The sequence below is a fragment of the Wyeomyia smithii genome, chromosome 3 (assembly GCF_029784165.1).
Source record: "Wyeomyia smithii strain HCP4-BCI-WySm-NY-G18 chromosome 3, ASM2978416v1, whole genome shotgun sequence".
Classification (NCBI taxonomy): Eukaryota; Metazoa; Arthropoda; class Insecta; order Diptera; family Culicidae; genus Wyeomyia; species Wyeomyia smithii.
This window is the reverse complement of record NC_073696.1, coordinates 277,874,973-277,888,709: the sequence shown is the minus strand read 5'-3', so window position 1 is coordinate 277,888,709 and position 13,737 is coordinate 277,874,973. Positions and strand designations below refer to the sequence as shown.

Sequence of the window (13,737 nt, the reverse complement as noted above, 5' to 3'; positions counted from 1 at the left end):
GGTCAACTATAGGCAATGCTTCTAGGGTAAACATTGAGTTTTTCCTCTGCAACCAGATGAGCTTTCCAATGGTGACACACACATCAGCACCGGATCTTTGTTCAGGTAGTTCAGGTAGCAAAATTTGGTAGGAGAGACAGTGAATAAAATGCCGGCCTGCTATGTTTGGCTCAAACGGCTTCTGAATCACCCAGTCCCAGTCCGTTCGTCACTGGCAGTAATGGTGGTGGAAAGGACGCTCTGCGTTGAGATGCACTATCAGCCCCTCACTGGATGCTCGGCTGCGGTGAATGGAAACAATAATAGAAACAAAAACAAAAAAACGCTTCACACTTCTTATCACTATAAGCACTGAGAATTATTGACTGATTTCCACTAGTGTGCAGAACTGGCCAAGAGTTCGGGATAATGTCTGATTTGCTAGCTTAATCCCTACGGCGATCAGTTGGGTGTGAGGCTTCCACTTGGCAGGAGGAATCGTTTTGAAGTTGGTTTCTTGTCCTCTACGAAGCTACCCTGAACTTATATTATTCTAGTTGCTAGTGACCATGCTGTGATTTAGTGTCTTTACTTAAGAATCATTGAAGTGTAAAATATATTATTATAAATTCAATAACTTGCTGCCTCTACCCTACCTTAATTATTTTAATTTCTGTCGTGAAACCGCGAAATCGAAGCTATGTCGATGTGTTTGCGAGGTCTGGGCCATATCCGTGGAGTGATGATTTGGAACCGGAGCCGGTACCAACATTTTGTGAAAAATGGAAGAAATTTTTCTATTGTTGGCAGCTCTGGAGTCAATGCCTATCTGGCTGAACAAGTAAGTTATAATAAAGTTTTAGTAAGAAAGTGTGTAAAAGTTCAATGTCATTTTATATAGCAAACCACAGAATTTAGGTTTCACATCAGGAGATGGGTTTTTTTGAATACAGAAAAAAAATCTGATGATGGTAAATTTAAAACTATTTAAAACAAAAGACTTATTTGGATAATCTATCTTTCATGAGAAAATCAAATCATTTGAACTATTTTTAATGGTATTTCAACAAAAATTGTTTGCAGCAGGTTGCTACAAACCCTTTATTCGCCATTTATGACGCTTAATATAACTTGAAATACTAATTACTCAGAACAATGGTTTTTTAGAGTTTTGTTCGGATTCAGCAGATTGATTTGAATAACTTTACAATAAAAGTAAACTTTTCTAGGTTATTTTTTCTTTAGCACGATTATCATGTAGTCGGCGTACAGACCACATAATAATCGTGCAAAAAAAATAACCTAGAAAGTTTACTTTTATTTTTAACTTATTCCAATCAATCTACTATTTTTTATTGCCATTTTCGTCATTTGATTAAGAGAGTCTCCCCACCAGTAGAAAAAGCTTTTATTTAACTTTTTTCGAGGTGAAAAAAGCGAAACAAATAGCGAATTTCTTTATTTCATCGAGTCAGTGTCAACCTACCACTCGATTAAAGAAACGATATCGATTTACGATCTAAATCCATGTGTTGGTGTGATGATGCGATACTGGATCGAACCCAAATAAATAAAGAAACTTTGTAACAGCAATTAGGTTTCAACTAGGTCACAGAGAATTAAAAAAAACTCGCTGAAGGAAGAAATTTTTCGCATTTATTCGAAGGTAAGCTGAGCAATGAGAAAAAAAAATGCTGGCACAAAAAATAAACAAACAAAATTGCAGATTTATTACTGTGCTCGGGCTGTATTGGCGCGTATGATTGCACAAGCTACTTAAGTGTTTTATATGAAGTTATACTCGTAATGAATACAATCGAAAAACGCAACTATTCCACCACAGCTTTTTGAAAAAATGTGTTTTCAAAATTTGTTATCGCTTTTGATGCAAAAAAAAAGAAACGAAAATGGATCATTTTTGAATAAATATTATTTTTGCTCGGATAGCATAGCATAGCATAGCATAAACAGCTGCACAACTTCGTAGGTGGTGTCAGAACAATACTCTGTTTACGAGAACAAATTACCCTCGTTTGTGAACAGCAACATGAAATTTGGGATCTAATCAAATGTTGCTAAGCAAAGGTCAGATGTCTGCAGAGAATTGTTACCGCCCTGGCCACGTCCTTGCAACTGTTGGGGAACGGAAAAGGAATGTAAGTCCAACATTTGCTTAAGAGAACCACAGAAAACTCTACGTGCCCTCATAAATGTTACGTGAGATGGGAAATTTTAGTAGGAAAGGGAGACCCTGGGATACATCTGATAGATGTTGCGGGTCGATAATTGATTATATTATAGGTATGAATTTTGAGAGCTACGAAGAGCTGAAGCTATTGTGTTTTATTTAGATTAATTGGTATTTTATCAGTTGAATTTTAAGAATTTATACAGCAATTTTACTGTTTTATGTTTTGTGGTTGTGGGTGAATGAATACGTAGAGTTTAGACTCTTGATAATTTAGTTATACGCTTATTTTTATCCACCGGTCTGAGAAAACTTTCATTAGTGGCAAATCAATTTTTAGTCAGCCAACCTAAAGAGGCTTCACCTCTTAGTTGAATATTGTCAAATAAGACCTTCGCGAACAAAGTCCAATGTTCTCCGAAACATAAACCCGGAACTCTAAAAATATGTGCTAAGTGACGCATTCGTATGAACAAGACACCCTCTGTAACAGCAACATGAAATTTGGGATCTAATCAAATGTTGCTAAACAAAGGTCAGATGTCTCCAGAGAATTGTTACCGCCCTGGCCACGTCCTTGCAACTGTTGGGGAACGGAAAAGGAATGTAAGTCCAACATTTGCTTAAGAGAACCACAGAAAACTCTACGTGCCCTCATAAATGTTACGTGAGATGGGAAATTTTAGTAGGAAAGGGAGACCCTGGGATACATCTGATAGATGTTGCGGGTCGATAATTGATTATATTATAGGTATGAATTTTGAGAGCTACGAAGAGCTGAAGCTATTGTGTTTTATTTAGATTAATTGGTATTTTATCAGTTGAATTTTAAGAATTTATACAGCAATTTTACTGTTTTATGTTTTGTGGTTGTGGGTGAATGAATACGTAGAGTTTAGACTCTTGATAATTTAGTTATACGCTTATTTTTATCCACCGGTCTGAGAAAACTTTCATTAGTGGCAAATCAATTTTTAGTCAGCCAGCCTAAAGAGGCTTCACCTCTTAGTTGAATATTGTCAAATAAGACCTTCGCGAACAAAGTCCAATGTTCTCCGAAACATAAACCCGGAACTCTAAAAATATGTGCTAAGTGACGCATTCGTATGAACAAGACACCCTCTGTTTATTTACAAACTTTTTAGTAAATAATTAGTTTATTTTTCCTCAACCCTTAACCAAAAATAGATACTATACAGATCTGTATGAATCTACCTCTACACGTCGATCTTAATATTATTTTTGCTCGGATTTCGACAAATGCGCATGACTATATGCGGATGATCCCTTCCGTATATGAGAATATTTTAAATGTTTGTACAAGTCAATTGAAAGGTCGAAACAACTAATAGTTAACGTTCTACATAAATAGAAGAAAACCAATAATTAAACTGGCAAAAAAGCTTTCCTGATTCGCATTCCGTGAAAACTTTAAAAATATATTCGGAAATGTTTGGACAGTAGATCTTTTTAAAAGTTTTTTTTAGATAAAGTTTTTTTTTCAATTGCTTACATCATTCCACAAAATATTTCGCTTAATTACATTCATTCTGGTGATATTTTTTTAACATTTTTATGAAAATTGCCTCTATTTGTCTAACTAACTATGATTTTAGAACACTTCAAACGACTTTAACAAACTCAACAGTAATTACCAAATATTGTCAATTTCTCTCTTCTTCTTTTTATCTCAGTATTCAAAATTTCAGAGTACTTCAAACGATTTCAACAAACTCAAAAGTAATTATAAGATCTGATCAAATCCGAATGTTCTTGTAATTTTCGCAAACATTGCGCACTTATTAAAAAGGTAAATTAGGAAATATGGGTTAACCTTTTTACAATGTAGGACATTAAAATTGGATTTATTGTTGCTAGTTAGTTTAATATTTAAACGGTGTCGGTTTAAACCTCCACTCCGCACAAAAATCATAACATATAAGTATAACCGCCCAAATGCGCACTCATTATTTTCGAATATCAACTTCACCAAAGGAGCCACGCGGGTTTATTTTGACTAATTTCATCAAATGACGTGTCGATTGTTATTGGTACGTACGTAATTTCCTGTAACTTTTTTTTCTCACTGCAGTAGCGTACACATTTTACCTACCCGTAGCTTGCTTTGTTTGCCTGAGTTAGAATTTCACCGATCACGCAAGCCTTCTGTGTGAATCACATGCAATGGATACATTTATCAAAAACAAGGAAACGGAATAAGCCTACTTAGTCTACACTCTAACTTCAATCGAATAGGGGCAATAAAAGGTTTGCAGAAAGTGCATCCGAGGTCTGGCTATAATTTAGTAGTTGCAGCGAGAGAAAATGTTTGATGATGCAGCAACGACGCCGGGGGATGGTTGGAATTTCATAATGCGTTAGCCCTTCAGGATATACTTGAAGTTAGGCTTGCTTCTATCGATCGACCAGTATCAGTCATTGTGGTCATCGTTCTCCGCCTGAGCTCTGAGCCGTTCTGCCTTTAAGATAACAAATCCGAGCGTTATTTTCCGCCCTCCAATGAATGCCTTCAAACAACTAAAAGTTTTCAAGTGGACCTTTTTCTTGCGGTTGTTTACAAACACCCAGCAATTGCAGTATTGTAGCAAAAACTGCAGTAAACATAACCGGTGCTTGTGCTGACGACACATGAAGTAGCCCCATACAAGGTGATAAGAATCTGATCGATGATAAGAGTCCGGTTCAGACGAAACGTTCGGTATACATATTGCTGTTGTTATTGCTTCTATCTAGTGCCTACTACAGGGGCTTCCGCAATAGGAAATGGACTTTTGCCTTGGACTCATGTGTACACCGCATGCTTGCTGTGATGCTAGAATGGGTGGACAGGGTGATACGTACACAGGTTCAATATTGACAGTGGATGCCTACTTCGATCAAAACAACTCATAATTGGAACTGACGGAACGATACGGTTACCAGTGGCATCAAAAGAGTAAAGGTCGAGTTTATACACGTGATGTTGCTGGTGTCAATCGGCTGGAGCCTGATGAAAATTCAATGTTTGAAAAGCGGTGTTTTACAACGCGATGTTTGGATAATCGTTGATGGATTTCGCATAATAGATTTCCAATTGATGAATTCGAATGTTTGGTGAATGAATAATTTGTCGGCCTGTTTTTGTGTTGTGAGGTCGAAATAATACAAAACACGATTGATTCTATCAATCCACCTGCAAACAAATTGTTGGTTTCCCATCCATGCTAGATCTAATCAGTGAAATTGGCCACGGTAGGAACCGGCTGCTCGCTCTTGGCACCACGAGTAACGGTTGCATCGCCTGTCCGGGTGCCATCAAGGAAAGCAGAGCAAAATATACGGACATAAATGGTGCCGCAGTCAGTCCGACGCTATCGAATCAAATCTGAATTCTATAAGCACACCAAAGCTGGTCGTTCTGTTTTGGTCAATCTGTTGATTGATCCGCACCCGGCAGATAAATAAGACATTTGACATGGAAGAAAACTCGTTACTGTGGCTGCAATCTGTAACAACAATATACTTTCCACGGCACGTGCCTACTTAGCCTTGTACGTGTTGTGCTATAATGCAACCACGTTGCGTCTACTTTAGTGCTGGATTGATTACGTGACGATGCGGAAGCTTTTTGTTCGGTTGAAGTAGGCTCTTATCACGATCCGTTTGTCAGTAGTATATTTAGTAAAGATCCCATCACGAGGGCTTTTTTCTCGATCGATCTGATGTTAACCTCTACAAATGCCAAACATCCCAAACACAACTACAAATTCGTTCTTGAAATGCAATGTAACGCGTTTTGCTATATTCGCTAAGAATTTTTGAATCACATATGAAACCTATATGAGAGAACTAACTTACGTGCCAAACGGTTTCCAATCTTTGGGGATCTGAATGCAAAAAAATCTATACCTTTAGCGATCGTCGTTGCAATTACAGAAATTGCAAAAAATCACATGAGAAAGTACTGCCCGTCGTCACTCGTCCGTGTCATATTTGTTCCTCAGTGACAAGCTACCGCTCCCCGATCGAACGAAAATTCCATTCGCCATACAGTTAGAGGCGTTCATTATAGATGGGAAAAAGTTGCTGCATGTCATAACACTTGTGGGACCTGGGTGACTTGGATTTTGCACAACGACTGTCAAATGAGCGTCTCCCCGTTTTGTTCATTGCTCTGACCTGTCATGTCAGGTCGGCTGATATTCCTCCGATTTGTCCACTGTCTCCACTGTACTGATTGAAAGAAGAAGAAAAGGTACGATGCAACACGGAATAGACCGGTTGATGACATTATTTTTTTGTCGCTTAGCCGCCCGCTCGGTACTGAGCTCAGCTAAATGTTATTAATGGCTTCCAATAAATTTCAAAAGTGCTTCCGGTGGAATTTATCGACGGGCACGGTAGCTCATATGAGCGAGATAAAAAAGAAAAAGGGTGAAATAGGTGCAGAGTGCTTGTAGTAGGATAATAAAAAGTATGTTGGAAAATTATTAACGACATAATGTTCGCTGCACAATTCTCACTCGAAGGACGGCTTTCATGTCGGAATTGTTTTTTTTCTCGAACTTGACTGCAAGCGTGGGTAGAAAAAAAGAGAAAAAAAAACAAGGAAGTTTATAGTTCGTATCATCTGAGATAATAATTGGAAAAAGTGGTTCTTCAGCTGATGACAGATTTACTCTGAAATTATGGTAGTTGTTCAACAGGTCATAGTGGAGTGTTAAACTGCAAATGGAGACCATTTGCGGTGAGAGTTAACATTGTTAACTGTACATAATTCGATAATTCTATAACGTCTTTAACACCATAGTGTTTCGGCATATTGAAAGCGATTTTGTCACCAGTTTCCAATCGAAGTAGAAACACGTAGAATAGAAGTAGAATAGGGTTCCTCGGGCCCTTAGAGTATTGTGCGGGGTCTAGTTGCTGGTTCCGAAGCCGGGCTCAATCGTGTTCTTGCCATTAGGTTTAATGTAGGCGAGAAGGGATGGGAATAGACTGGGCAAAAATGGAAGTCAAGACTTGCCAGGACATCCCGAACTGGAACAGCTCGCTTTACACCTCCGGCCTCAAGTGAAGCTGTTAATTTAGAATTGGCGTCACGGTGAAGAAGACATGAGCAAATAACAAGATCTATGTCGTGATCAGTACTGCAAACCTTCACTGTCATGAAAGAATTTCCAGTTGAAATTGGAATCTTTAAATTTCAACTTCCAACGAACGAGCTGAGAATGAAAGAGACTTTCCGCTTCAATCAGTTGACAGTGATAGCAGCATTTTTGTGATTTCGCACACGCTGTGTTGCTTTAGCAATGTTTATGCGGTTAAGAATGTAGATGCTTACATATTTCATCAACTTCATGCAATGAATTGGTTCAAATCAATTTCAACTTCATGCAATGAATGAATTTCATGCAATGAATTGGCTCAAATCACATAATTTCGATAATAAATAAAACATCTCATATCTTTCAATGACCGGAGACTTTCATTGAAAATTGACGCCGCTGACGCTGACGGTCGTTTCAACTTGAGACAGTGAAAATGCGGTTTTTGTCGAAAATTTGCAGCACTGGTCGTGATAACCTTTACCATGGGCACAGAATCCGTTTTAACCGAGCCCCAACAGATGCGCATCAAATCTATAGTGACTGGACATAAACCGAGACATCACGCAAATGAAATCTCGTCCCACATCCAAACCATTAAAAAAACCGCAGGTACCTCGATATCTTGAGGATGATGAAATGTAACCGTTTTCCCAATTCCTCTTTGAAATGTTTTTCTTGAAAAACGACTTCATTTTATTATTCCCATGGAAAGTGCCTATTTGAAAAGGGGATTTTTTAGGAACCTTCTTTTTAAAAGTTAAATGATATATCTGAAATTGCATTATGTATACAAGGTCTTTATTAGATTCGAGAAATTGGTTCTTTCCATTTACTCTTCAAAAATTACTTCATGCAAATGTCAATCACGGCTGCGTTTCAAATAGTGCAAACGAAAGATCCAATTTTGCACCGGTTTCACCAGCATTACGGCCTAAACTCTAATAACACAATAAAAATCCTGTTTTCCTAATAAATTATTAACCCCTTCTTCAGGGGTTACCCTTTCCTTTTTCCAATCTTTGTTTGAACACCTCCTTTGTACAAATAACGCGTATGCCAAGTTTGATGGAGATCAGTTCAGGCACTCGAAAGTTATGGTGGAACAAACATACTTACACATCTTGATTTTTCTATAAATAGGTTTTTTGATGTTTCCGGATATGGTCGTCGTGCAACCAACTTAACCAAGCGCATTTTTTTTACATTGTGGTATAAAACCAGTGGATGGAAAAATTATCAATTTATGTTTCATGTGTTTGGCGCTTGGTTCGGTTTAACTGCACCATATGATGTTGAGATGCATTGAATTACAATTCGAAGATAGCTAGACAATCATCCTCACATTTTTCTTCAAGGTTTAAAACACTTCCAATGTAGAAAAACAACCATAACCTGGTTAAACTTTCGCAAACCATATTGCATTTTGCAGAGTAAATCCGATTTTCGCAGAATTCCAGAAACCAGAAGTCGCCATCTTGGATTTAAAAACATCAATATCAACATCATGTACATCAACTTCTGGCCTTCAGACATGACCCTCCCCCTATCGAACGCGTCTATAACCACCTTCTGTGCAAAAGAAACTCATATACCAAGTTTGGTGGAAAGTTCAGGCATTTAACAGTTATGCTAGAACATACATACAACCTTACATACAAAAGTTGTCTTCTATATAAACAGATTTTATAGGCAGTTTACTATACATTTATCTTTTTTCAATTTTACTAAACAGGTGAGCAAAGCAAGCCGAGCCTCGGCTAACCGCACTCTGCACTCAATTCACGACCGTACACGAGCAACAATTGCTGAACGCAGCCAGCTTAAGGAAGCTCGCCGAATGGTGGTTAAACTGGGTAGTGCGGTTATTACGCGGGAAGACGAACACGGGCTGGCACTGGGGCGGCTTGCTTCGATCGTCGAACAAGTGGCTGAGTACCATGTCGAGGGTCGGGAATGTATCATGGTGACCAGCGGTGCGGTGGCCTTCGGCAAACAGAGACTAACTCAGGAATTGCTGATGTCAATGTCCATGAGGGAGACTCTTTCACCGACGGATCACACTCGACAGGATGCGGGAACAATGGTCGAACCACGGGCCGCAGCGGCTGTCGGTCAGTCCGGACTGATGTCGCTGTATGACGCGATGTTTGCTCAGTACGGGATCAAGGTGGCGCAGGTGTTGGTAACAGAGCCGGACTTTTATAATGAAGAAACTAGGAAGAATCTTTTTAGTACTTTGTCCGAGTTGATTAGTCTGAACATTGTGCCGATCATCAACACAAACGATGCAGTGATGCCGCCAATGTTTATCGTTGACCAGGAAATTTCCGGGTTGGGAAAAAAGAAAGGCATCAAAATTCGGGATAATGACAGTTTGGCAGCACTGTTGGCAGCTGAGATCCACGCCGACTTGTTGATTTTGATGTCGGATGTCGATGGAATCTACAACAAGCCACCGTGGGAGGACGGTGCACGATTGATGCATACCTATACTACAGCGGACAAGGATTTGATAAAGTTCGGACAGAAATCGAAGGTCGGCACCGGCGGTATGGATTCCAAAGTAACCGCTGCCACGTGGGCTTTGGATCGTGGAGTAAGCGTCGTAATTTGCAATGGAACCCAGGAGAGTGCAATTAAACTAATTTTAACAGGTCGAAAGGTGGGCACGTTCTTCACGGAATCTACGGCGGAAAAGGCCGCTAATGTAGAGCATCTAGCGGAGGATGGTAAGACCTGTGGGTTCTTATTCTAACGCGAAACTTATCGAGTTTTGTCTTGATTTTAGCTCGTACTGGCAGTCGAGTTTTGCAAAATCTATCGGCAAGTGAACGCGCATTGTGCGTTAACACGTTGGCAGATTTGTTGATCTCCAAACAGGCAAAGATCTTGGAAGCAAACGCCAAGGATCTGGACGAAGCCAAAAAGTCCGGTGTAGCAAAACCTCTGCTGTCGCGTTTGTCCCTGACTTCGGCCAAGATTGAAAGTTTAGCGGTTGGTTTGAAGCAAATCGCTGACGACAGTCACAAGGTAATATCAATAAATTTTGCTAGTAATTTTTGAACATAGAACGTTTTTTTTTTCATAGAATGTCGGCCGCGTGATTCGTCGTACAAGACTAGCTGATGGGTTGGAGTTAAAGCAGGTTACCGTTCCGATTGGGGTGTTGCTGGTTATTTTCGAATCGCGGCCGGATTCTTTACCACAGGTCGCAGCCCTTGCAATGGCATCTGGAAACGGTTTGCTGCTTAAGGGTGGTAAAGAAGCTGCCCACAGCAACCGAGCTTTGATGGAATTAGTAAAGGAAGCGCTGACAGTGGTCGGTGGGGCCAAGGCGATCTCATTGGTGTCTACCCGTGAAGAAATCGGCGATCTTCTCTCGATGGATAAGCATATCGATTTGATTATTCCTCGTGGTTCAAGTGAACTGGTTCGAAGCATTCAGGAGAAGTCACAACATATTCCGGTAATGGGGCATGCGGAAGGAATTTGTCATGTTTTCGTCGATAAGGAAGCCAACCTGGATAAGGCGATGAAGATCATTCGGGACGCTAAGTGCGATTACCCAGCTGGTAAGCTACGTGATTTGTCGATTTACCAAAGAGTCTAACAAAAAAAATCTTATTCTAGCATGCAACGCTATGGAAACGTTACTGATTCATGAGGAATTATTAGAAGGGAACTTCTTTGCCGACGTGTGTAACATGCTTAAACGTGAAGGTGTTAAGATCAACTCTGGCCCCAAACTAAATCAGCAGTTGACATTTGGTCCGCCGCAAGCGAAATCTCTGAAGCACGAGTATGGTGCACTTGAGTGCACTATTGAAGTTGTGAGGGACCTGGAGGAAGCTATTGATCACGTGCATACCTACGGAAGCGGTCATACCGATGTCATAGTAACAGAAAACGGTAGGTTGCTTCGATTAAGATAAACATAACCTGGTTTTACACAAAAAAAAAAAACAAAATCTTCACAGAGAAGTCAGCTCGATACTTCCAAAACCACGTGGACAGCGCTTGCGTGTTCCATAATGCAAGCAGCCGATTTGCCGATGGATTCAGGTTCGGTTTGGGGGCGGAAGTTGGCATTTCTACCGCCAGAATCCATGCCAGAGGCCCAGTCGGAGTGGAAGGTTTGCTGACTACTAAATGGATTCTCGATGGAGTGGATCATGCTGCGGCCGACTTCAGCGATGGCTCCCGGAAATGGATACATGAATCACTGCCGCTCAATTGACTCCGGCGCATTAAAGCAATCATCATCGATAGACTCCAACATCTGTAGAAAAAACCCACCCATTTTATTCGTTTCTTTGTTTTGTGTAAATGATGCCTTTTGGCATTTAATCATCGCCTCTTTGTTAGAATAAAGCTCATCACGATAGAATAATTGAAAAGTTACCACACAGTGAAAAGTTTAAACTGAATGCTTAATTGGCAATTTAATCATCATCCCTGATCACCCTGGTGCCCGCTGGTAATCGACGTAACTTCTTCCTACTCTGGCTGGTTACTGTGCATAATAATTATCAATAGCAGACCGGGGTGAGTCGAAAATAAATTAATTTTCCGAATGAATAATCACTTACAATAAATTATACAAAGTGTAAATATATACACTGCAAAAGATACGATCCGGCCAAAGTGTCGCGTTATGCGATTGATCCAATCTACCCAATTCCGGTGCGTCGAGTCAGCGAGTGTGTGTGTGTGTAATTAGTACCTACATCTACATCGAATCTAAAGTAGGTGAACAGTTGGAAAACGCAACAAATGGAAAACTTTAGAGACTTGCGGATGAGTGAGAAGTCATGTCCGCTTTAGTCGATTGGTATGAATTTTTAATCACTAGAAGTGACGCTGCCGGCGCTGGGTTAAATAGTAGCCTGGCCTTCCGAAATGGCTGGTAATTTATTTCAGTGCTCGGGTCTCTCTGACACAACGAGTTTGAGGCCTGAAATGTTTACGCTAATTGCTCTTGGAGGTGATTCTTATCATTTGCATTCACAACTTCGCTTGTCCCCGTGTTAGCTGATGGAAGTGTAGATTGAATTGCCACCGAAGAGATAGAGGGCCGTATTACAAAAGTTGCGACTAGCCATTCGTCTCATTTGAAACGACCATTCGACTTCGGTAATTGGGGACATCACGTTTGTATGCAAACTGCATATACTTAGTAGTTAGCTAATATGAGAAGGATGATAACATTGGTCAATACAGGTGCGTTTCTAAAACTCAAACCAAATAAATGAAAGATTATAGCTATTCAACCATTTCTGTGAATTTTGGTGGCCGTAGCCATTACCGTTTTTCCAGAGATCTAAATGAGTTTCCTCGTAAACATAACGTTAAAGGGATCATTGGATTCAGGAATCGCAGTTTTCCGCCAAGGACTTGTTAAACTTTCACCACAGAACAATATAATTTATGGAAAAGAGAGTGACTAACGAAACCGAATTGCAAGTAGTTGACTAATGTTTTTTTTTTTTAAATTTCAAATATAATATTTTATGAAATTATCTCGTAGAAAACGCTCATTTATTTCAATGCTTCGGCGTTAATTAAATTGTGAATTTAGGGTCACGGTGTCGTCGGTCTCTTTGCAATATTGGTACCGCGAATATTATGAAACTTCTTAAATTATAGTTTTATGCAAAATCCACGCCGTAACTTGATACGTGCTTTAGCAACATGACGCTATCTCCAACGGAACTGAGGAACGTAAACTGACGCCAAGAAGGGAAAGTTTTTGCTATTTCATTAACGGTACTTACCTTCTTCTTTATCGTCTCTGTGAAAGTAATAACACTTTCTGAAAATTTGATCAAATAAATCACAAAGGCCAACAGGGTGAGATTGTTTTTTTATAACGCACTCAAATTAGGTTTCGCAAATTTTTGAGCAGATCGAACGAGGAAGTAGATAGTTGTTTTTTCAATACATGTTGCGTATTTTTTTTAGAAATGTGAAACATAAACAAAGGTAAATGGGAAATTTCCCTTTTTCGGTAAGTAATTATCTCGATCAGAAAGACAAAAAAGTTAGATCTCGTTAGGTGTTAAAATAATAAAAATTATAAATGATGATTCTACTAGTATCAAACCCATATCGAGCTTGAATAATTTTAAAATTATACCTTTATTCATCCGGGTAGAAGAGCATAACAATAGAATTTAAAAGTTCTATCTACACGAGATACAAATGATATATTTTGATTCGATTTTGTATTTTGGAATATGCTTTAATAACATAAATTAATCTAAACGAGATGTGATAACAAGTCCTGACGCGAAAATGTTCTAAACCAAATCTACCAAATATTTCGTATTTAACAGAGCATGTTATTTGTTTGTTGCTGGTTTTCAAAAACCTGTTCTATATGCCATCTTAATTTGTTAGAAAGCTGATACGTTAGAGTTTTATACTAGTAGAATGATTTTTGGTATAATTTCTGTTCTT

The 13,737-nt window shown here is 39.3% G+C and overlaps 1 protein-coding gene across 1 annotated transcript; it reads left to right on the top strand.

Moving 5' to 3' along the window:
• The first annotated feature begins 417 nt into the window (after nucleotides 1-417).
• LOC129729853 (delta-1-pyrroline-5-carboxylate synthase) lies at nucleotides 418-11,679 on the top strand. Its single transcript, XM_055688701.1, has 6 exons — nucleotides 418-820; nucleotides 9,011-10,007; nucleotides 10,067-10,308; nucleotides 10,367-10,850; nucleotides 10,909-11,187; nucleotides 11,256-11,679. The coding sequence occupies exons 1-6, from the start codon at nucleotides 680-682 to the stop codon at nucleotides 11,513-11,515; spliced, it is 2,403 nt and encodes an 800-aa protein (XP_055544676.1). The 5' UTR covers nucleotides 418-679; the 3' UTR covers nucleotides 11,516-11,679.
• Nucleotides 11,680-13,737: the final 2,058 nt, after the last annotated feature.

Excerpts from the sequence above, each read along its gene's own strand:
- LOC129729853 (XM_055688701.1), top strand. The coding sequence starts at position 680 with ATGTCGATGTGTTTGCGAGGTCTGGGCCATATCCGTGGAGTGATGATT. Across the intron at positions 10,851-10,908 it reads TAAGTGCGATTACCCAGCTG|CATGCAACGCTATGGAAACG; the intron begins GTAAGCTACGTG and ends ATCTTATTCTAG. Across the intron at positions 11,188-11,255 it reads TGTCATAGTAACAGAAAACG|AGAAGTCAGCTCGATACTTC; the intron begins GTAGGTTGCTTC and ends AAATCTTCACAG.